This window comes from Podarcis filfolensis (assembly GCF_964270895.1).
Source record: "Podarcis filfolensis genome assembly, chromosome: 4".
Classification (NCBI taxonomy): domain Eukaryota; kingdom Metazoa; phylum Chordata; class Lepidosauria; order Squamata; family Lacertidae; genus Podarcis; species Podarcis filfolensis.
In genome coordinates, this window is record NC_139607.1 from 75383735 (window position 1) to 75408713 (window position 24979).

General features: G+C 44.7%; 1 protein-coding gene across 2 annotated transcripts; it reads left to right on the forward strand.

Moving 5' to 3' along the window:
- The first annotated feature begins 6386 nt into the window (after positions 1–6386).
- Positions 6387–17983, forward strand: TEX55 (testis expressed 55). Of its 2 annotated transcripts, none has more exons than XM_083609310.1 (4): positions 6387–6568; positions 9591–10129; positions 15086–15148; positions 16228–17983. In XM_083609310.1, the coding sequence occupies exons 1-3, from the start codon at positions 6515–6517 to the stop codon at positions 15129–15131; spliced, it is 639 nt and encodes a 212-aa protein (XP_083465436.1). In that variant the 5' UTR covers positions 6387–6514; the 3' UTR covers positions 15132–15148; positions 16228–17983. The 2 variants fall into 2 exon arrangements, with proteins under 2 accessions (XP_083465436.1, XP_083465435.1); XM_083609309.1 differs by having other exon boundaries at positions 6389–6568; positions 9591–10166.
- The last annotated feature ends 6996 nt before the right edge of the window (positions 17984–24979 follow it).

Below are 24979 nucleotides of genomic sequence, written 5' to 3' on the forward strand. Positions count from 1 at the left end.
CATTTTTCAGAGGTTTTTTTTACACACATACTTCACTCACACACAGAGAGTATAGCTGTCAAGAATACTGTAGGTGGAAATGGGGTATAGAAAGGTGAGATTTGGTGAGTGTTTGAAGATAGGTTTTTAAAAAGGGGGGGGGGAACCAGAATGGCAAGTAGCTTTTAAGATACTGCCCTGTGTCGAGCACATTTTTTTTACTATTGAAACATTTTTAAAAAATCAAGACGGGAAGCTACAGGAACATGGCTCCTGTCAGTTTCAGTTCATTTCAAGCGCAGCTCTTGGAAATACTTCTGGCTAGAATAGTGAACATCTGCTGCTCTCTACCGGTGAGCTGGAATGATACAGCAAATGAAGTTACTATGAAAAAAGGTATGTTCAAACTCAGGCAATACTTAGTCAAGTAACCGGTCAAATATTTGTATTGCCTTCCAAACATTGCTGGAGTACAGTTGCCCCTGCCCCTGCTGGCTGGAGCTAATGGGAGCTGGAATCAAACAGCTTCTGGAGGGCTGCAGGTTAACCACCTCTGCTGTAGAACATCCCAACAGAGACAAACGACACACCAGGTGAGGAAGATCTAACACCAAGTGTGATCTGGTTATGTGAAATGCCAAGCACCTTCAAATCTTTGTGATGCTTCAGCATGACTTCGCTCTATGACAGCATTGTGCCTCACCTGTCTTTCCCCTTTGTTCTGGCACAGTGTTGTAACCTTTCAAAATCTGAAAGGTACAGTACAGCCTCAGAGTTGGTGTAGCTGCTGAAGCCCTGTACAATAATAGTTAGTGAAACTGTTGGGAATTTGGGTAAGGTAAATTATGACTCTCTCTTTCTCCTCTGCCTCCCCCCCCCCAGTTTGCTTTTGTTTTACAGTGGTATCTCAGGTTAAAAACTTAATTCGTTCTGGAGGTCTGTTCTTAACCTGAAACTGTTCTTAAAACACCACTTTAGCTAATGGGGCCTCCTGCTGCTGCCATGCCGCAGGAGCACGATTTCTGTTCTCATCCTGAAGCAAAGTTCTTAACCTGAGGTACTATTTCTGGGTTAGCGAAGTCTGTAACCTGAAGCGTATGTAACCCGAGGTACCACTGTAGTTTCTTGGGGGGGGGGTCCCTCTGTGCTTTTTGTCCCATCCTCTACATCTAAAAATCTGTCCTCAACCTTTGTGTTTCCCACATGTGTATAAATGTTGTGCTTTACCTGCCCAGAGCCATCACACAACTCTTGCCCACAAGGCAATACTACTGAAGTGTGTGGCACACGGTGTGTATGTGTGGGGGTGATCTCTGTGATGGCACATGAGCTATTCGCAGATATTCCTCTCTCTCTCTCTCTCTGGTTGCTACATGCACGCCTAAAACTTGTATTTCATACAGAGACATACTTGCTTTCCGCCCATACAGAATCCTCTCTTCTTCATCTTTTTCATACTGTGCCACATTCTCTACCATGCAGAGATCAAAATAATTTTATTAAAAAATTCCCACCTAACCTATATAGTTCCCTAAAATCAACAGAGGATAGTGGTTGCAAGTAAGGCTACAATTCTAAACACTTTAAAAACAACAAAACCCTTATCACAAAATACGCTGGAACCATTTAAAATATTATAATGAAACAATGTTCCACTAAAGCCTGACACTCCCTCACCCACAAAACCAACTTGCTAGGGACTAAGCTCCACCACATGCAATCATATGCATGTTTACTCAAAAGAAAGCACCACTGAATTCAGTGAGGCTTACTCCTAGGTAAGTGCATGTAGCCTAAGTTCGCTGAGCTTTGTTCTTACAGAAATCAGTGTGGCTTTAGTAATGACTAGCTTGACATCAGTGGGACCTCAGCTCAATGATGGCCTCATTTGCACTTCACATTTAAGGCACTATGATACCACTGTAAACAGCCATGGTTTTCAGTCAAAGCATATTGGGAATAGCATCTTGTTTAAGGGGCTTACAGCTGTTGTTAGGAGACCCCCTGTTTTCCTTCACAGGGCTACAATTCCCCCAGTTCCCTGGGGAAAGGGATTGTTTTTTAAACCACTCTTCCCTGGGAACTGGTTTGTTAAATCATTCTGAGAATTGCAGTTCTGTGAGGGGAATGGGGGTGGGGGTTCCTAACAACTCTCAGCACCCTTAACAAACTACAGTTCCCAGGATTCTTTGGGGAGGGGAGGCATGGCTGTTTAAAGTGGTATCATAGTGTTTTAAATGTACAGTTGTACCTTGGATCCTGAATGCCTTGCGAGTCAAATGTTTTGGCTCCAGAATGCCGCAAACCAGGAAGTCAGTGTTCCAGTTTGTGAATGTTCTTTGGAACCCGAACGTCCGATGCAGATTCCGCGGATTCCAGCTGAGTGCAGGAAACTGCTGCAGCCAATCGGAAACCATGCCTTGGTTTCCAAATGTTTTGGAAGTCGAACTGACTTCTGGAATGGATTCCATTTGACTTCCAAGGTACCACTGTATAGTGCAGATTGGGTCTAACAGAGTCTGGATTCAACTCCGTGGCAACCTCCCTTATTTTCATATTAAAGGTAAAGGGACCCCTGACCATTAGGTGCAGTCGCAGACAACTCTGGGGTTGCAGCGCTCATCTCGCTTTAGTGGCCGAGGGAGCCGGCATACAGCTTCCGGGTCATGTGGCCAGCATGACTAAGCTGCTTCTGGTGAACCAGAGCAGCGCACGGAAATGCTGTTTACCTTCCCGCCGCACTTTGACGTGCTTTTGAACTGCTAGGTTGGCAGGAGCAGGGACCGAGCAATGGGAGCTCATCCTGTCACAGGGATTTGAACCGCCGACCTTCTGATCGGCAAGTCCTAGGCTCTGTGGTTTAACCCACAGCGCCACCCGCATCCCATTTTCATAATAATTTTCATATTAGACACAGTTAAACCTCACACTGTAGTATGGAGATGAACAAAGTATTTTTCCCCTGGGTGTCCCAATTTATTCCCTTTTCAGTCATGGATTCATTTCATAGCCCTTTGCACCTCAGTATCTTTTCCATGCAAGTATAACACACACACACACACACACAGAGAGAGAGAGAGAGAGAGAGAGCTTTGCATATCTGTAAGAGCTGAGGAAGAGTGTCAAACCTCTGCATGCAGCAGTGTATAATAAACCATACATTCAAACTCTGAACTCTGCTAGTCCCACAAGCACAGAACAGGGATGGGACCCTGTACTCAGTTAAAGCACATTTCTAGAAATGAAGAAACTTACATGGTGACCACATGATGGGGCACAGAAACCTGGCATGGAAGATCTTGATGCTCCATAAATATTTTATTTTATCTATTTATTTTTTTAAATCACATTTCTATCCCACTTTTCCTCGAAGGAGCTCAGAGGGGTATATATGGTTCTCTTCTACCACATTTTACCATGACAAATCTGTGAAGTAGTTTAGGCTGAGACACAGTGACTGACCAGCATGCTTCATGGCGGTTTGGGGATTTGAACCCTGGTCTAAAAGTCCTGGCCCATCACTCTAACTGCTAACTGTTCACAATGTGGTATGGAGATGAACTTACATGTGGCAAAGCATGGCTGCTACATCAAAAGTGTAAACTGAGTGTTCCAGTACGTGCCTACGCAGAGGTACGTAGGTCCAACTGAGTTCAGTGGGACTTAACTCCCAAGCAACTGGATATTATAGTGATAGGACTGCAGGGTTAGACATGGGCTCCTCAATTCCTTCACTAGGAACAAGTACAGAAAGTCAGTTAATTCTATTGTAGCTAGAATCCAGGCATATAGTTATGCAGGAGTGGTATTGTTAAAGAGAACCTAAAAAAAAGTAAAGGACTCATGGACAATTAAGTCCAGTCAAAGGCGACTATGGGGTTGCGGCGCTCATCTCACTTTCAGGCCGAGGGAGCCGCCATTTGTCTGCAGACAGCTTTCCACATCATGTGGCCAGCATGACTAAACTGCTTCTGGCGCAACGGGACACTGTGACGGAAGCCAGAGCACACGGAAATGTGGTTTACCTTCCTGCCGCAGTGGTGCCTATTTATCTACTTGCACAGGTGTGCTTTTGAACTGCGAGGTTGGCAGGAGCTGGGACAGAGCAATGGGAGCTCATGCAGATTCGAACCGCCAGTCAGCAAGCCCAAGAGGCTCAGTGGTTTAGACCACAGCGCCACCCTATAAGCAGGGATGGGATGATACACTTTCAGTAAGCAAGTAGGAGGCAGTGTTTCACATGAGAAATTTCTTCTGAAATTCTCCCTCTCTCACTTTCTCTGCACTTTACAGGGCACAAACCTACTTTCACTGCCTTTCATATTTAAAATGCTATACCTTTTAGCTTTCATCAAAATAACACTCCACTCTTTTGTGTTCTGCCCCTAGATTTCTTCTCTCTGTAGGAGTATGAACACTATGACTTCAAACAGTTGGTTTTTATAATAACAAAGCAGCGCTTTTATCTCTGATCCTTTCATCTCTCTCTCTTCCTTTCAAAATGAAATTGGCAATCTGTTTACTCATGCCTTGTGAAGTAAACTGTCAGGGAGACAACTATCATTTCATCCCCCACCCAGACAAAGAAATATATTAGTTTAATAAATAAAATAGCTCAAGTATGGGTTTCTTCCCAGGCTTTAGCTACCAAAAAGACTTGTAACATAACACTACTAACAAATTTACTGCAGCATAAAATGCAAGCAAGGGACAACTGCATAACCCAGAAATTTTGAGATTGATTGAGATTATATGTAAGGAATAGGTTTAGGAGATGTGCAACTAGAAAAACTAATTTGTGTTTCCTTTCTGATACCCCCAGCCTTTCCCCCTTTTTAATTTAGAAATCATTTTGTTACAGAATGGAGGGGGGGCACATGAATGAATTCCATAACAATTTGATTAACTTAGTCTTTCCTGAAGCCTACACTCTTTTCACAGGTTCCAGCTACTGACATTTCCTATCAGCCTTGTCTTAACGTTGGCTAAATTTTATAGAATTAACAAGAGTTCTGCTGAATCAGGACAAAGGCCTATGTTGTCCCCAGCACTGTGTTTTCCACAGCAACCAACCAGATGTTCACAAGCAAGACAACAGGGGAATAACCCTTTCCCACTCTTGTTCTCCACAGACTGGGATTGAATTGTAAGGGGATCGGGCAACTAGACCTTCCCATTCAGTAGCCTGCAACAAAACCCTTGACTCTGGGGCTGTTGCCAGAACCCTGAATTACTGTGCATTGTAACAGCTGATTAAGTACTCTATTCCTGTTGCTATGTATATTTTTTTAAAAAAAAGAGTTGAAAATTGTGCCTTCCAACTTAAATTTCACTCTCTCCTGGCATCAACAGTGAGATTTTACTGTTGGGAGAGTAACAATAGGATACCATTTAATAGTTATACAGACCTGTTGCAGGTTACCCCATTTCCATAGGTAAACATGGTACCATCCTGAGCACTACTACTTCGTCCCCTATATGCTGTGCTGGATTGCCAGCTGCTCAAAATACCAACTCTCTGGTATTTTGTCCTCTATTTTGTGTCTTCGGTTCATAATAATTGCAAAATAATATTTTAGAACACAGCATTCATGAACCTGGTGCCGCCGCCCCCCCCCCGCCCCGATGTTTGGGTCTCAAGACAGCTGTTGGGAAGGGCACCAAGCTGGGGAAAGGTGTTTTGTAGACATCACTGCATCACACAATCCGATCTGGTATGACACAGCTTCCCATGTTCCCTATGTAGCTGCAAAGCATATGCCCACACCATTTTTTGCAGAAAACCTTCAGCCAAAATTATATTTCTTAAAATGGCTGCTACCATAAGCAGTAATTTAGAAGGTGGGTTTAGGTTTTTGGTGACTGGGCCTGACGATGGGAGTTTCAGTCCAAAATATTTGGCAGGCACCAGGTTGGCAAAGATGCTTTTAGAACATAAGCAAATGCCCCTCGACGAAATAAACTGATCTACTGTTTTTGCTTGGCTAACAGACAAATTTAAAAAAGTTACAGTAATGGCAAGTGCTCAAATTACAAGGGAACGGGGCGGGGGGAGGGAAGGACCCCTTTCTATTTTGCTCTGTCCTCCCTAGCTATTATTTTTAGCACTCCTACACTGCAGAGGGTTGGACTAGGTGACCATGTGCGGTCTCTTCCAATTCTACAATTCTAGGATGAAGAGGGAGGGCAGTGCTTGGAGGACGAACTTCAGAGACGAACTAACTCCCAGTCTGTCAGGGCAGCGAGCGCACTTCCACCCTCAAAAAACATGGCCACCTTGGGTACCAACTGCCCGGTAGTCAATCCGCTGGCCGCTCGGAATGTCCGCGCCTCCCTTCCGCGCTCACGCGCTCTCCCATTGGCCGGCACGAGCGCGCAACCGAAAGGCCGAGGGGAGGGGAGGGGCGAGAGCAGCGCTTGGGACGGTTGCCATGGTAGCTACGGCGCTCCCTCCGCTGCCCGTAGGGGACAGAACGCGTAAGGAGCGCACGGAGCGCGCCGGGTAGCAAAGGATGCGACGCGCCTTGGCTCCAAGATGGCAGAGCGAGGGCCGGAGCAGGAGCAGGAGCAGGGCTCGCCGGAGGGGCAGGTGAGGGCGGCAGCCGGAAGCGCGGGAGGAAGGGAAACGGGAGCAGCCTGGAGAGGCCCCCTCCCCAAATGTGACCGGTGGATGGATTGACGTGCTCCGTTTACAAAATTCCCTGGGCTGCTTTGCTTACAAGGAGCGTAACATTGGCAAAGCTGCCTTTCTCCGCTGTCCAATATTCAAACACACTCGCCTCTTGGGTGGCCCCCATCCACACCTGCTCCGTGGTAGCTCAAGGGTCTGCAGTAGCCTCCTCACCCCAATAACTTATCAGTATTTCACAGGTGAAATGTTGGGGAAGGGGTCACTTTCCACCCCCTCCTTCCGTCTCCAAGGCTGGTCCTCCAGATGTTGAGGGACTACAGAACCCATCATCCCTGAGCGCTGGTCATTCTGACAGGGGCTGATAGGAATTGTAGTCCCAACAACTTTTGGAGAGGGCGCAGAGTCCCCTTCCTCCCCCATGGCCTCTTTTTTGCCCACTGGCGGTTGTATGCTAGATTGATGCTCTTAACAGCCCTTTACTGTTTTGGACCTCATGTGTTGGCTAACTTTCTGTTAACAGTGTGGCTCTCTCCAGCCACTAAATCTTACAGAGCAAGTTGCATTTACTCAGAAGTAAGCCCACAGAGCTAGCTCCTGGGGCAAATGCACATAGGACTGCAGCGTTAAAAAGGCAGGAAATGTTAGACTGAAAAGACGACCGCTGTGCATGATTTAAAGCACGCTGTTAATAGAATGCTTAATCTCACAGTAGCTTCGGTTGCCCAGTGTTTGTTTCTTTAATTCATTTTACCCTGCCTTTGCTGGCGCTTGGGAAGCATGCATGTCACCCTTTCCCCCAGCTGTGGAGAAGACAAGAGGTTTGTTGAGAAAATGTGTGAAGTAGGTTAGGCTAAGAGAACTGCTCACCCGCAGTGATCCAGCTAGCTTCAGCACTGAATAAGGTATTAACTGGAGCAGCTGGGATGAGGATGGATATAATTCAGTGCAATGTTAATGTTTTGAGCATGTATCTGTATATTTACATGTATGTGCACTTGAGTTAAGATGCATTTATGTACTTCTCTCCCTTGTTTTGTCTTTGTTGTTCATGTGTGAACACACTATAAGCGTTATGAGTTATTTCCATTGAAGTCTGGGAGACTGCGCAGAGTAGTAAGTAACTCCTCCAGCCAAGCCACACCTCTGAGTCAGCTCTGTAAGAGCTGGCTTCCTGCATCATAGCATTTTCTCTTAAAAGGGCCACATGTCAGATATTTAACTGATAATAGAAGAGGAAGTGTTGTCATTTGATGCTGTCATTTAGGACTTTGAAATGTCCCCCCCCCCCCGGTCTGTGCAGGGTTAGCTCCTGTGCATTTGGGCTGCAATCTTATGCACATTGGCCCAATGGAAACTACAGAAGGAATTACTTCTGAATAGACATGCATAGGATTGCTCCGTAAACATATTTTTCCAGGGCCATTGAATGACTGATAAAGGGTCTCCAGTATTTCTTACCTTGGGTATTTGGATCCAGCATGCCTCTTTCCAAACTGATGAAAGTCAGTTGCTGTACTCTATGCTTGACAGCCAACAAGGATCTTCTGTCTTTCATCTTGTAGCTTTACTGTCTCTGCCTTTTTTATTGTGCTCTGTGACAGGTTCTTAGTGATAATATACCAAAAACTAATAAACTGGGAGACAGGTTTGTGCTATTCCAAAATGAACACACAAACCTACAGTTTTGTCTCTCAGCCTGTTCCAACCTTTCACACCTCACCTGCTCCTATCAGCTTGCTCCAACTCTGTAGTTCCCCAGTATCAAGCTTCCCGTATTGTGAACCCCTGACACTAAAATGCCACATGTTGGCATACACACCTCTTTCTGCTAGCAGAGACCACCTTTGTCTTCCAATGTTTAAAGCAACAGGTACCTATCTGGGTGTGTTGGAAATAACCCTTGAATATGTTGCAGTGAGCATAGCAACACACAATCTTAAGAGATACAGATTCAGGTAGGTAGCCGTGTTGGTCTGACGCAGTTGAAATATATATATAAAAGAAGAAGAAAATCCAGTAGTACCTTAGAGACCAACTAAGTTTGTTCTTGGTATAAGCTTTCATGTGCATGCACACTTCTTCAGATACACTGAAACAGGTGGTCACCAGACCCTTATATATCGTGGGAGGGTGGGGTGGGGTTTTTCTCAGGAGGGTAGTAGGAGATGGGTAATTGACTCAATGGGTGTGGAAAACCTGTTGACGACTGTTGTTGTTGTTGTTGTTTAGTCATTTAGTCGTGTCCGACTCTTCGTGACCCCATGGACCAGAGCACGCCAGGCACTCCTGTCTTCCACTGCCCTTGATCAAACTCATGCTGGTAGTTGACAACTGTTAACGACTGCAATTAGTCCTACAGGAAAAAGCAAGGGATAGCATGCAGATGATTAGCATATGTAATGAGACAGGAATCCAATATGTCTATTAAGACCAGGTCTCTCCATAGTTTTCAGTTTAGTGATAAGTTGTAATTCAGCAACTTCTCTTTCAAGTCTATTTTTGAAATTCTTTTGTAGTAAGACAGCTGCTTTGAGATCCTGTATTGAATGCCTTGGGAGACTGAAGTGTTCTACTGGCTTCTCTGTCTTATGATTCCTGATGTCAGATTTATGTCCATTTATCCTTTGGTGTAGTGTTTGGCCTGTTTGTCCAATATAGAGTGTTGAAGGGCACTGCTGGCATCATCAATGCTGGCCTTTCTCCTTCAGCTGTCCATATATTTGGCTTTCATGTGAAGGGACTTTATGTGTGTACAACAGTTCATGTGTGGAGCCCCTTCACACACTGGCCAAATGTAGTGTGTGGCAGTTTGGCAGCTGTGCTTATTGGCAAGGGAAAAGATTAACCTTCTCAGTCCCACAACTCTCCACATGTTTTTTTTTTGCCCAAGGGTAGGATTACGTCTAAGGCCTACAGAGTGCAAGAACTATGCATGTGCCTTTTTTCTGCATGGTAACTTTTTGCTTGTTATGTATTGTAGCTACAGCCAGAAAGAGTTCTGATTACTGAGGGGCAGGAGCATCCTGAACCACCAGAATCTATTGCTGAACCACAAAAGAGAAAACCCCAAATTCTTGAAGTGGTATTGTCCATGGATGAGACACAAGAACCTATCATGGAGGAAGCACCAAAACCTATCGTAGAGGAAGCACCTGAGTCTATTGCGGAGATTGCAGCAGAATCTGACATGAGCAAGGCACCAGAAATTGTCACGGAGGAGACACCAAAACCAACCCGCCCAGCATTTCTTCCTGTTTCATCTTTGGAAGGTCTTGGCTCTATACTCACTCAGCAACATCAGAGAGGAATTTTGTTTCCACATGGTTTGGTCAGATCGACAGAAAGCATCATGACCCCTGAAGAATTGGTGCCCCAACAAGTACCGTCTCAGGAAATGGTGCCTCAACAAATGGAACCTCCAATAATAGAAGAGCAGCCTCGCCCAACAGTTGTTCCTTCTGTGGACTTCTCCGAGGAGATGCCTGTTGTGTATCAAGATCCCTTTGAAGTTTCACTTAGGTACATGGAGAAGCATAATATTCTGCAGATATTTCAGGTGAACCACTCCCTTTTTGCCTTTTCTGTCAAAGCTGCCTTCACTTAGGCAAAAGTGTGCACAGTGGCTGTTCTGAACCAACCCAGCCAGTGCCTTTATACACAGTGGTTTGAGGGAATCTCTTAGCATTTTGGGGACATCACTAGCCCTGGGACGCCGGTGGCACTGTGGGTTAAACCACAGAGCCTAGGACTTGCCGATCAGAAGGTCGGCGGTTCAAATCCCTGTGACGGGGTGAGCTCCCATTCTACGGTCCCTGCTCCTGCCAACCTAGGAGTTCGAAAGCACATCAAAATGCAAGTAGATAAATAGGTACGGCTCCAGCGGGAAGGTAAACGGCGTTTCCGTGCACTGCTCTGGTTCGCTAGAAGCGGCTTAGTCATGCTGGCCACATGACCCAGAAGCTGTACGCTGGCTCCCTTGGCCAGTAAAGCGAGATGAGTGCCACAACCCCAGAGTCGGTCACGACTGGGCCTAATGGTCAGGGGTCTCTTTACCTTTACCTTACTAGCCCATATCTTCTTTTGAGAGTACTCTGCATTATATTCCAGCCACAAGAATGATGGTGGAAGGCTTTTGTCCCATAGATGCCTAACTGGACTTTCTCAAGAGATTACAAGCTTCACATAGTGTCCCCTTCACATAGTGTCCCTCTCAAGATCCCTGAGATCTATTCCTTGTCTTTAGGACACCTGAGATCTAGTCTCTGCCTTTAGGAATACAGTGATGGAGCATCTAGCTCAATGTTTCCCAAACTTGGCTCTCCAGCTGTTTTTGGATTACAACTCCCACCATCCCTACCTAGCAAGACCAGTGGTCAGGGATGATGGTAACTGTAGTCTGAAAGCAGCTGGAGACCAGTGTTTGGGAAACACAGATCTAGCCCTTCAGCTGTTGTTGGACTTCAGCCACGATCAGCTCCAGCCAGCATGGCTAATGGTCAGGGATGATGGGAGTAGTAGCCCAGCAACCTTTTGGCTGTTCTTGACCTCGCCATTTGTGGTTTCCTTCCAGTGGGACCCGGAATATTGGTGGTGTTGCATTCCTAGTTGCTGTACCACATTCTGCTGCAGGGGTGGGGAAACTATGGCCCTCAGGATGTTGCTTGGTTACAGCTCCCATCATTCTGGACCATTGGCCATGCTAGGCAGGGCTGATGGGACTTGGAGATGAGCAGCATCAACCATGTGTTCTCAGCCTGCTGTACTGCATCTCTCTCTATCTCTCTCTCTCTCACACACACACACACACAGAGAGAGAGTGAATCTTACAAATTGGTCCCTGTGAATCCACATAGGAAGATACTTTTAAAATTTATAGGAATGAAACACATTCCAGTGGTGAGACAGAGGGTTGCTGCCACTCAGAAAAGAATAGAAAGTCTACCTTGTTGCATGAGTGCACATTTTCCCCTATACTTCTCTGTACAGGGGCATCTCTCTCTCTCTCTCTCTCTCTCTCTCTCTCTCTTTTCCTTCCTATTTTGGTGGTTTAGTAGTCTAGTGCTGTTACTTTTAAATGCAGTTCTGGTTGTTTTTTTTTAATTTAGAAAGAAAAGAAAAATGAAGAGATTGACCTAGAAACCATTCTGTACATCAGTGCAAAACAGTATGCCAAGTACAATAATTGGATTAGTTGCATCACAAAGAAATACAACGGTATCAATTGTACAAAATCTAATTCAATGTTTCTTTATTTTTAAATTCTTGGTTGCCTTTCCTGAGAGCAACCCAAAGGTAACATACAATGATACAAGACACAGAAGACCCACATTACAACATACAATAATACAAATGATAAAACACAGAGAAAAATAATCCAAACAGCAAAAAAAAAAGCCCCAAACACAACTATGCCAGGCATTGCAATAATCCTAGATGGCAGCAAACCAAAACCTAAACAAAACCTAAACAGAATAAAACGCCTGAGGTGTTGGCCTGCAATGAAAAGAACCAAATGGAAAAAGAGGAGTAATGCAAGTTAAAGATGCTCTGTTCTCAAAAGCAAAGCATGCACATTTGTGAAAACTGAAATATATTTTTGAAATGTAGTTGTTCCCAGCATAGTTTTCTTTGCAGAAATTCATATTCCTGTTCTCCAACTTTCCCTCTCAAAACAAAACAGCATTATCAATTTTTAATGTCATCAAATGGTTTAGAAAATCCAGCTACCGTATTTGGCAAGTTGGTAATTTATTGTCCAAAACATTGTCCATGACCCCCTTTTTAAAACGCTATCCTTGAAAATCAATTTTAAATACAAAAAATAAAAATGAGAAAGATGCCCAGTTGCACTTCAGCTGTGGCATCTGCACCATTGGACACAAATCAGTCAAAAGTGTCCAGGTATCATTGCACCTGCCAAGAATGGCATCTCTCCACCCATTTCTGTTGCATTGGATGTAGCATATGGGCTCCTTGATGAATAATTTTGTAAGGCTCAGAGTTTGCATATACCGGATATATTTTTGCTTATGGGCCTATGATCTTTGTTAGTTCACTCAGTATAAACCCAAGTTCAGACATAATAGGGGACTCTGGTTTAATATAAGCCACCAGTGAAGCACCAACAGAGGAGGAATGTGCGAGCCTGGCACTTAGGAAAATAGTGACAAGAGCAGGGAAAGGAAAGGAGGAAGAAACCACAGGACAGTGTCATTAATAATCACTGAACTGGTCTAGGACATATTTTCCCAGATTCATAAACCATGTCAGAAAAGATGATCCAAACCAGCTCAGTGACTGTGTACTGTATCCAGATAAGCTCTACTTGGAGTAGACCCACTGAAATGAAGGCACTTAAGTTAGTCATGCCCATTAATTTCAGTGGGTCTACTATGATTGGATACAGCCCATAGCACTGGGTTTGGGGTTTTTTGGCCCTTGTGACTTTGGGTTGTTGTTGTATTTATGCTGTTGCTATGATGGTTATATCTGGTCTGTTTGATTGATGGTTGTTTTTCTAAAGTTGTAAGTCACTCTGGGGACCCTTGGAGTTGCAGACGCAGGATAAAAATAACTTAATAGATAATTACAGGCAGTTAGTTATATTAATATATTTCAACTTCCAAGTGCAATGTGCTTACCATTATTGCTTGATATATTGCTTTTCTAAATATTCATCTACTTAAACAATTGTGCAGTTGAGGAAAGCAGTTGAAATTTGAAATAATCTGCAATGAATCGTGTAGATTTATCTGTCTTTCTAAATAAATAAATTGCTCAATAAACAAATCCTATATTGGGCCTGTAATAGATGCACTTTGTAACTTGCAACTTGCAGTTTTCATAGAATCATAGAACTGTAGAGTTGGAAGGGACCTCCAGGGTCATCTAGTCCAACCCCCTGCAATGCAGGAATCTCAACTAATGCATCCATGACAGATGGCCATCCAACCTTTGCTTAAAAGCCTCCAAGGAAGGAGAGTCCACAACTTCCTAAGGGAGTTTTGTTCCACTGTCGAACAGCTCTTACTGTCAGAAAGTTTTTCTGATGTTTAGTTGGAATGTCCTTTCTTACAACTTGAATCCATTGGTCCTACCCTCTGGAGCAGGAGAAAACAAGTTTACTTCATCTTCCATGCGGCAGCCCTTTAGATAGCTGAAGATGCCTATTACCGTATTTTTCGCTCCAAAAGACGCACCAGACCATAAGGCGCACCTAGTTTTGGGAGGAGGAAAACAAGAAAAAATTATTCTGAATCCCAGAAGCCAGAACAGCAAGAGGGATACTGTGTAGCTGTTCTGGCTTCTGGGATAACTGCGCCAAGCCTCTTCAGGGCAACAGGATGAAGGTTCCCCCTGGCCGAAGAGGCTGCGCACGGCTAAGGCAGAAGCCAGGACAGGCGCATCACTGAAGGGGCGCAGCGCAGCGCCCCTTCAGCAAAGCTGGAGAAGGAACAGAAGGAGTCCCTTCTGTTCCTCCTCTGGCTTCACATGACATGTGTATCGCTGAAGTTGCGCTGCGCAGTTCTCTCTCTCTGCGCAGCGCCTCTCCTTCTGTTCCTCCTCCGGCTTCGCAGGACAGGCACTGCACAGAGAGGGAGAGCTGCGCAGCATCCCTTCAGCAAAGCGGGAGGAGGAACAGAAGGGGCTCTGTCCCTCCTCCCGCTTCGCTGAAGGGGCGCTGCACAGCTCTACCTCTCTGCGCAGCGCCATTCGCTCCATAAGACACACTCACATTTCCCCTTACTTTTTAGGCGGAAAAAAGTGCGTCTTATGGAGTGAAAAATACGGTATATCTCCTTTCAGTCTCCTCTTTACCAGAAGAGGAGCCCAGAACTGTGGCACCCAGAACTGGACACTGTACTCCAGGTGTAGTCTGACCAATAGAGTGGGACTATTAGTTCCCTTGATTTGGGCACTATACTTCTGTTGGTACAGGCTAGAATAGTATTAGCTTTATTATTATTATTATTATTATTATTATTATTATTATTATTATTATTATTATTTTGCTGCTGCATCATACTGCTGACTCATGTTAAGCTTGTGGTCCACTAAGACCCCTAGATCTTTTTTTACATGTACTACTGGCAAGCCATGTGTCCCCCATCTTATACTGGTGTAGCTGGTTCTTCTTGCCTAAGTGCAGAACCTTACATTTGTCCCAACTGAGTTTCATTTTGTTGGCTTGAGCTTAGTTCTCCATTCTGTTAATGTGGGAGTGTGTGAACATTTCAGGTTATCAAGCATATGTGTTAGAGCACCCGGGATTTTGCTGTACAGTAGACATTTTTCAGGAAAGATGAAATGACACATCATATCTGTATTTGTAAATAATACATATTATGTATATCTCATATCTTTCCCATCGTGAAAAGAAGACAAGCCATTCTTGCCTCTGGCAATATAATTTTGTATCTTTTCATTGTTTGCCTTTGGGAAAGGAGTATAATGACTTCTGTCTTTCTCACTCAGGAGATCACTGAAAATCTGGTGTATGAGAAGCCTGAGAGGCCATTAGAATTCATGTTGAGACAGGTATGTCGTCCCTGCAAGGCACACACTGCTTGACTGTTATGCTTCTCTAAAGAAGCAGAAAAGGGGCATTGGAGCTGAGAAATATATTTTTCTTGCTTTCGGCGAGGAAAAGAGAGCGGGCAGTTACAGAAAATGAGAGCCATAACACCCTAGTGCTGATAAGTACAGAATTGTGTTCTGGAAGGAAAAGGCACTGGGGGATGGAAGATGCTATAGAAGACATACCAGATGCTCCTCAGTTTAAAGAAGAGATGATTTCCTCTTTTGGGAAGATGGGCAGCTCAGTAGCAGAGCATCTACTTTGCATACAGATGGTCTTGGGTTCAATCCCCAGCATCTCCTGGTAGGGCTGGGAGAAATCCCTGCCTCAGTCCCTGCAGAACTGCCACCATTCAGTGTAGACAATATGCAGGTGATCTTGCAAGCTTGGTGAAACTTCCATGGAAGATGGCAGTACAGTGGTACCCCGGGTTAAGAACTTAATTCGTTCTGGAGGTCTGTTCTTAACCTGAAACTCTTCTTAACCTGAGGTACCACTTTAGCTAATGGGGCCTCCCGCTGCCGCCGCTGCACAATTTCTGTTCTCATCCTGAAGCAGAGTTTTTAACCCGAGGTACTATTTCTGGGTTAGCGGAGTCTGTAACCTGAAGTATCTGTAACCCGAGGTACCACTGTTTCTAAATATACTATGCAAAACCACCTCCGCCACCAGCTCCCCTCGTGTTGTACTTAGGCTTGGAGAGGTGAATCTTGTCTGGACTGCCACAGAGAGTGAGTTAAATTTCCCAGAGATTTAAATGGCCAAGGTTCCCCCCAGCAGTTATTATGCACATAACAAACATGGGCATTTCATAGAATCATAGAATGTTTGATTCTATGAAATGCCCATGTTTGTTATGTGCATAATTTTCATTTACATTATGTGCATAATGTTTTCATTTACATCTGGTTTGGCCGTCAGTTGAGGATTGGGGTTAAAGATGTATATTTTTAATTAAAAAATCATTAACATGCAGCAAGTAGCTAATATACTGACTGATGCTCTCTGGATTTGTTTTTGGTTTTCGCTGCTTCCTTAGGTTCAGAATATGATAAGGAAGCAGGCGTCTGAGAGACATAAAAATGACAACGAGCCGGTGTAAAAGATGAAGACCCAAAGGTCAATGAGCTGTTCTTGGACGCTGCCCTACGTGGAACAAGTTCCAGTGCTGCCCTCCCACATGCTCTGTCTATGCAAATTCTATAGATTTGAATGCTGTCGGTGGTAGCTGATTTCTTCCAGTGTGGGTGCTGTGCTGGGTGATCTAGGATGATAGGAAGTACATAGTTGCACCGGAGCGCAGAATGTCACATGCCTTTTAGGAAGCCACCAAGGTACTCGCCATCCAGTACTAAGGCAGTAATCCTAAAACACACTGTCATAGTAAGAGCTGATCTACATATCCTGCAGAATCAGATCATGCTGTCTTTGCTGGATTGGCCCATCTCAGATTGCAAGGGGGGGTACATTTTGAATGTGTTCCCATGGTGGGAGGAAACCCTTTCTGCACATAGCTAAGGTTTGAGGAAGAATTCCGCTTTGGTAGTCTTTGCCCTGTGAGACCAGTTCCATATGTACAAATACAATTTCCCCCCACCATACAGGAGCTTTCAGGTACATGATCCATCACTTGAAAACCAAAGTAGTACACTCTGGGGAAAATTGTATCACCTGATGCAGCTGCATGTGTAAATCAACTGGAATATTTGTGAGTAAATAGTCTCAGGGTCAGTATGCAAGTCTCCCAACAGTCAAGCAACGTGGTTTCCTCACATTTAACTTAGTTAGATAAAAGTAATTTAAAAAATTTTTTTTGGGGGGGGGACTATCTAGTAATGATGGTGATGAGACGACACTTAACTGAATTGTGAATTGTAATAACTTGGGGTGAAGCATTAATAATTTTAAACTAGGCTTAACTAAATATGAATTAATGTCTAGGTGTTAGAATGTATCTAGAATTCTGCTTGTTTGAAAAAAAATATTTGTAACTTCTGGTTGTATGGTGCTCTAAATGAGAGCCCATTTATCTAATTCAATTTAATGCTGGCACCCCTCCCCCCCCAATTACCTTGGGCACCTATGCAACTAACCAAGCTTACAATGCTTTTTCTGATGTCAGTTGTTGAAAAAAACTGAATTTAAAACTGATGGATGCTTGCAGTTGCCTAATTTGTAATATGTCCCCCATTCTGGAGATTAAAGAGAGGGCAGTGTCTGTTGATTCTTTGTAGTAATTGGACTCAGAATTGGTGGTGTGTTGCTATAGTAGCCAAGATACCTGTTTTCCTGAAGTGGTCTCTTACGAATTACATAATTCTCTCTCAGTTCTGTAATTAGCAAGAGCCTATTGCCCTCCAACCATTGTTGGCCTCCATCTCCCATCACAGTCCCAGCCAGCATGATCAAGGATGGATGGGAGCTGCATCTGGATGGCCACAGGATCCCCACTTCTGCCTAGCTTAATGTTTGCATGTTCTGAATCCATAGGAATTCAAGTTAAATCCAAGGTACTCCATTTCCTGCTTCTGCTGACGGGATTTATGCTTCAGAGAGACCTGTTTAGTTATTTGCTGATGGGGGAAAAAGATTATTTCCCTATGTTCTCACAATGTACAGGAACCAAACAACATATTCAGATTTATTTGTTGTTAGCTTTTAGGTCAAGAATTGATGGGTTGGTCTTTGCTAAAAAAAATTAAAGATTTCTAAGCAATTTTCATCTATGTGCAACTACTGATCATGTGCAAGGCAAAGGCTCTGATTCCATTTAATAAATTTATTTTGCTCAGTTACCTTCTGTGTTTTATGCATTCGGTTCAAGGTCCAAATCTTGAAGGCTGTTTTATACCTAACAGGTTGCAACCCACAGAACATCCATATACCGTATTTTTCGCCCTATAGGACGCACTTTTCCCCCTCCAAAAATGAAGGGGAAATGTGTGTGCGTCCTATGGGGCGAATGCAGGCTTTCGCTGAAGCCTGGAGAGTGAGAGGGGTTGGTGCGCACCGACCCCTCTCGCTCTCCAGGCTTCAGGAAGCTCTGCGCAACCCTTGGGAGACCGGTGCGACTTCGCGCCGGTCTCCCAAGGGTTGCGCAGAGCTGCTTACATTCCGAAGCCTGGGGCGCGCTGAAGAGTGCGCCCGGGCTTCGCGCAGCTCTCCGCAACCCTTGGGAGACCGGTGTGACTTCGCGCCGGTCTCCCAAGGGTTGCGCAGAGCTGCCTGTGTTCCCGGGCTTTGCGCAGCTCTCCGCAACCCTAGGGAGACCGGCACGAAGCCATGCCGGTCTCCCAAGGGTTGCGCAGAGCTGCCTGCATTTCGAAGCCTGGGGCGCGCTGAAGAGCGTGCCCGGGCTTCGCGCAGCTCTCCGCAACCCTTGGGAGACCGGTGTGACTTCGCGCCGGTCTCCCAAGGGTTGCGCAGAGCTGCCTGTGTTCCCGGGCTTTGCGCAGCTCTCCGCAACCCTAGGGAGACCGGCACGAAGCCATGCCGGTCTCCCAAGGGTTGCGCAGAGCTGCCTGCATTTCGAAGCCTGGGGCGCGCTGAAGAGCGTGCCCGGGCTTCACGCAGCTCTCCGCAAGCCTGGGGAGACCGGTGCAGCTCCCTAGGCTTGTGGATAGCAGGCTGTTCTGGGGGCTGGGGTCGGGGGAAGCTTGGGCTTCCCCCGCTCCAGCCCCGTGCCTGGGGGGGAAATAATTTTTTTTCTTTATTCCCCCCCCAAAAAAACTAGGTGTGTCCTATGGGGCGGTGCGCCCTATGGGGCAAAAAATACGGTACCTTTTTAACCCCCCAGTGCAGTGGGAGACAAGGCTGCTATGGCTTCTTCTGGCCACTGTAACCATGGTCCTACTGTCTGTCCCTGCCTGTGCATGGCACCCCCGGATTCCTGTTTATTACAGCAAGTGTGTCTGAGAGAAAGTCAGGTGTAGGCAGCCACTATATATTGTCTCCTGATGGATTGGGAGCTACCCAAGGTCCATATGTGTTTCCTGGATTGCATCCTGGCAACCAAAGTAGTTCCGGGACATTAAGACAATATACAGCATGGTTGTATCCATGAGTGGAGCTCAAACACTCACTGCCCTTCACCCCCAGTACAGAGGGATGCAGTAAATGTCCTGCTTGCTGCAACAGACAGCAGAATAAGATGGCAAATGGACCATTTAAGTACTATTATCATTAGAATTACATTAATATCCTGCCTTTCCTCCAAGGAGCTCAAGGTGGGTTCTCCCCTCTCCCCATTTTTTTCTTACAAGAATCCAAGGTAGATTAGGCTGGGAGGCAGTGACTGTCCAAAGATCAAACGAATAGCTTCATGGCTGAGTGAGGAGGCACTGCTCCTGCCTGCTATCTCACTCATCAAAAGTCATTGAAGTTGCAGGCAGAATTTCTTGTGTATGGACCAGACAATGGTTAGCATCACTGCAAACACTAATAGCAACCTCATTTTCCCAAGAATTAAGTTTGCTTAAGTAGCCAAAATGGCACCACCTGTGTCCAAGAACGAGGTAACACCAGACTTGAGGAGCCCTGAGATTTGCAAGGTTTCAAAAAATAAAATAAAATAAAACATTGGAGGTTAACCCCAGCCCTCCCCCCCAAAAGAAGCACAGCTCAACGAGGACTAAGCATGCTTAGTCACAACAGAATGCTGACTGACTTGGGAAGGAATAGGAATGGAGGGTGGTAAAAAAAGCAATGGAATGAGATAGCTGGGATCCTGAACGGGTTGTAGATCCCGTGCATATTCAACGCTTAAGAAACAAAGGTGTAATGTTAGCATTTTTATTTGTGACCACTAGGTAGCAGCAAGAGGTTGCAGACTCCTCTTACTAATTGGTAGTGTGGCTATAAGGTACATAAACTAATGTGGCAGTTAACAAGGTCACACATGTTGAAAAGCTGGCATGCCATAGGGAAACACCTTCCTGGAAATGTCGTTGCTTCCTTTCAGTCTAAAATACAGGCGTCCTCCAAGGCTTAGGACTGCAAAAACATAGCGTTGATGTCCCCGCTTTTAAAAAAATAAAGCAAAAATATTAGGTTTTTCATTTTATACTTTGTCACATGTCAATGAAATCAAAGCATCACTTACATCTTTGCTCATCCTGAGCCTCGACTCCCCCCCCCTCCCACTCCCTGGCTTTCTTAGGCATACACTTTTGTCTTAGCATTCCTATCTCACCCGACTTACCTTCTTTTTATCCTTAAAGAAATTTACTTCCGTGTTTGTAAACCAGTTCCACATATCAAAATTACAAAATATTTTAAGTAAAACCTGCAAATCCTCAAATTCAAGGAACTGGATTTCATAGTAGCATTTTCTCTTCTTTTTGGTGGGTGGGGCAGAGAGTTCCTGTCAGTTTCAACAGCTTTGAATTGCCATTTCTCCTCTTCCATCCTTCTGAGACTGAAAAAGCTCTAGGCACCAGCAGAAGGAATCCCAAACTATTATAAAGTTTCTTATTCAAGGTATAGATATTATACACACCAGTGTTATTTTTCTAGGAAAAGAGATGCCAGAACTCACCATGAACACCTCCCTTATTCTCTTAGAATGGCAATGGCAGCTGCCTGAGAGGTGTTGGAACTGAGTTCAGGTGAGTTCTGACTGAAAGAAAAGCCCTGTACATAAAATAGATTTATAATTACAGTACAGTGGTACCTCAGGTTACATAGGCTTCAGGTTACATACGCTTCAGCTTACAGACTCCGCTAACCCAGAAATAGTACCTCGGGCTAAGAACTTTGCTTCAGGATGAGAACAGAAATTGTCTTCCGGCGGTGCGGTGGCAGCAGGAGGCCCCATTAGCTAAAGTGGTGCTTCAAGTTAAGAACAGTTTCAGGTTAAGAACGGACCTCCAGAACAAATTAAGTACTTAACCTGAGGTACCACTGTATAGATCAGGAGTCATGCAACATGGTGCCCTCTAGATGTTGTTGGACTACAACTCCCATCAGTCGCAGCCAATGGTAAGGAAAAGATGGGGGTTGTGTATTTATAATAATCCATGAAGGGTTTTTTAGTTTGATGCCTAGTTGTGTCTATCCACTTGTGAAATGGGACTTGACCTTCCTCCCCTGCCATCTGAACTCTCATCTACCAAATCTGTTAGAGAGGTTTGGGGAATAACATTGGATACCACTCCTAGTTTTTATATGGGGTTTGGTGCAGGTATGTTTAAGACATTTATAATTAAAAATGGAACCAGCACTTGGAATTTAGCTCCAAAACGCACTGGCAATATACAGAGCGCATTCATATAGAACTCATGTTACATGATACCCAGCTGCCAATGTCCATTTCAGGTAATCATGGCTGAATGTCCCTGGGTCCATAGGTTCCACATTCCACCCCTCTGGACAAGTACAAAAATAGGGGTGGGATTTATAATCACTGACTGATGTGCTTGGCCAGTTCTCACCATTTATGAAAATCACCTGATCAGCTTCGATTTTTAAAATTGTCTTGAGGTGTGTGCCCAATGTGAAGTCGTCACAAAACACTCTATTTTAGTTAGCTTTAGTTAATTTTAACAGGATCATGCCCAGCTTTTTTTTGGGGGGGGGGGAGTTGCCAGTATGTTCTCCTTGAAAGTTTATTTTTTAAATATTTTGTATATATTATTTGCCACATGAGGAATGCAAAAAACCAAGGTGAAACAAACTGCAAATCATATGCAGGTTTTGCTTTGAAGTAAACTGGATAGGGGGACGCGGGTGGCACTGTGGGTTAAACCACAGAGCCTAGGACTTGCCGATCAGAAGGTCGGCGGTTCGAATCCCCACGACGGGGTGAGCTCCCGTTGCTCAGTCCCTGCTCCTGCCAACCTAACAGTTTGAAAGCACATCAAAGTGCAAGTAGATAAATAGGTACTGCTCCAGCGGGAAGGTAAACGGTGTTTCTGTGCACTGCTCTGGTTTGCCAGAAGCGGCTTAGTCATGCTGGCCACATGACCCGGAAGCTGTACGTCGGCTCCCTCGGCCAGTAAAGTGAGATGAACGCTGCAACCCCAGAGTCGGCCACGAATGGACCTAATGGTCAGGGGTCCCTTTACCTTTTTAAACTGGATAGGATTGACTTCTGAGTAAACATGAATTGGATCAGGTTCAAAGTAATTTATTCTTATTCTTCTCTCTCTCTCTCTCTCTCTCTCTCTCTCTCTCTCTCTCTCTCTCTCTCTCTCTCTCCTTTCTTTCCCCTCCCTCCCTTCTCTTTGCTTCCCTTCCCACTTTACTCAGAAGCCATCCTGCTGCAGTTTTCCCTTGGGTTTACTCCTAAGTAGATATGTCATAGCTCCCCTAATCATCTGCCTCTCTAAATATGTTTTTAATAGCGCCACTCCAGCTAACCAAGCTGCAATCCATAACACCATTTACTTAGGAGTAAGTCCCACTGAATGCAGTAGGGACTTACTTATGAGCAAGAATAAGAATAACTGCCTTGCAAGACAAGCCTTAAAGCAAATTGCCTTTTGTACATTGTTTGAAACTGAAGTCTGATACTTCAGCCCAATAATTTTGTACCTTTGCATATTCCCACCTTTTCTGATTCCGGACCTGGCCTACACACACACACACACACACGTAAAAACTAGGGCATGCAAGTTTGGGTTTATGATTTCTTCTTGATCATCAAAGTGGGTGGTGCTGTAGTTAAGACTGCTTGACTGGGCCTTAGGAGAACAGGGTTCAAATCGCAACTCAGTCATACAACGCACACCTCTGGGTGTGTCTTACCATGCCCACTGACACCAATGTTCATGTAAGGCTGTCATGCTTTGCCTATTGACTCCTATATTCCTCTGGGTGTGTCGTGTCGTGTCCCTTGGCTCCTATGCCATATTTAGGGATTCCAATTTCTCTCACAGATCTACAATTCCCAGAGTGGTTTAACAATCAATCTCCCTTGCCAGGGAACTTTGGGAATTGTAGCTCTGAGATGAATAAGGACCTCTTAAACACTCTCAGCACTCTTAACAAACAATAGTTCCCAGGATTCTTTGAGGCAAAACAAAAGCTGCCTAAAGTAGCGTGATATCTTGCCCTGGTATCTACTGATGAAGGCAGATAATAAACACCACCACCATCATCATCAATATTAAAGCCTACTCCTTGTCCTCTTGAGGTTTGCCAGCTTCCGTGTAGGAGAGCTCCATGCTACTTACATATCCTTCCCTGCTCTGTGGCATCCTGGTCCAGCTTTGGCATGGCTAGGTCTTGGCAAGACTGATCATGGACATTTTAAAGAAGCAGGTATCATAACAGCCACTTGGCCTGGAAATACGTGGGTCCCAGTGGTCCCCCACAGCCAGATAGCCATCTGCTTGCTACACTTTAGGCAAAAGTTTCTGAACTGCCTTCAAGGATACCCCCATGTACAGCAGACAAGAGTAGTCAAGTTGAAGTGCTGCACCACAGGATCAGCCAATGTGGATAACATGTGCCTATGGCCACCAGTCTTAATCTGCCCAACCAGGAGGATGCCCAGATCCAGGAGCACTCCCAAGCCACAAATGCCACAATAATGCCACAATAAATCCTTAAGATGGCACATGATTCTTCATTCCTTTTCTTAACAGTCTTCTGCACAATTTCTCTTGAGAGAAGGCTGATATTTGACAGGGTCCACTTCTAGCTAGCACCAGTAAAACATGGCCCTGCAGCAGCAGCAGCAGCTGCTTAAAATGCGTCGGCGTATTATGCAGGCATTGGAAAAAAAATGATTAATTATAATGACTATCATTTCAAAGTCACTGAAAATGGGTGATGCTATCTCCTGTTTCTCCTATTGTAGGAATACCAACTAGAAACCCATCCTTAGTTGTCTGTCAGACTGAGAGAAGCAATGCAGGGGAAGAACGCTGCCAAGTTCACTCACCCATTGTGGGGAAGTGTAGTATTCAAATTGACTGCAGGATAAATTTCTAGTCTCCTCTGTTGCTTTTCTCCTTTTCTCTTACCCTCATCTACCTTACTATCTTCTGCCTCATCTGTGCCACATCTTCCACACAACCAGTCAAATCTGTTTTGTGCTTGACCTATGCCCTGCATCACATCATGTATTATCTGTATCATTATCATGGTCTCTATCAGTAGGTTTAGCTAGATAAATGGAAATGTGAAACAAGGGTAGAAGAGTGTGCTGATCTGTTTGCTGTTCAGGGGATCCTGAAAGGTAAGTTTCCTACTGTGGTGTAACTCATGTCAAGTTCTTCTGTAACCAACCTGCCAATCACTCTGGATGGTATTGCTTGAAGCTGAAGTTCCACACATAGTTCTTTTTGCTGCAAATTGTGTATGTTACTCAAATAGCCATGTGAGTGGGCTGGGCAGGCATAGATCTACATGTCTGGCAAGCAATCACCTTTGTGGATGGATACATTACTTTTTGACACTCATTGAAAGTTATTTTTGAGAGTGCCGTGACTAAGTTGGCACAGCACACCAGCATCAAGCATGCTGTACTCAGATCACTGGTTCATAGGGCGAGGCCTGCCCTATGAAACCAATGTGCTGCGCATGCCAGAAAAACCACTTTCTCCCTCTCTGCTTGTGTCTAATTGTCTGTAATCCTAAAACCCTTTCAAATCCACTGTCATTCATAGTAAGAGGTGATCTACACATACAGCAGAATGAAATCATGCTGTCTTTTTTGGATTAGCCCAGTTCAGAGTGCAAGCAGAGGCATACATGTTGAAAGTTTTCCCCTGAAAAACAAGCCCTCCCTGTACATAGATTGGATTGTCCCATTTCAGCTTGCATAGTTGTCTGCCTACTTTTCT

Coding starts and splice junctions, on each gene's coding strand:
- TEX55 (XM_083609309.1), top strand. CDS start 6,515: ATGGCAGAGCGAGGGCCGGAGCAGGAGCAGGAGCAGGGCTCGCCGGAG. Junction 6,569..9,590: donor AGGGCTCGCCGGAGGGGCAG/GTGAGGGCGGCA, acceptor TATGTATTGTAG/CTACAGCCAGAAAGAGTTCT. Junction 15,149..16,227: donor TAGAATTCATGTTGAGACAG/GTATGTCGTCCC, acceptor CTGCTTCCTTAG/GTTCAGAATATGATAAGGAA.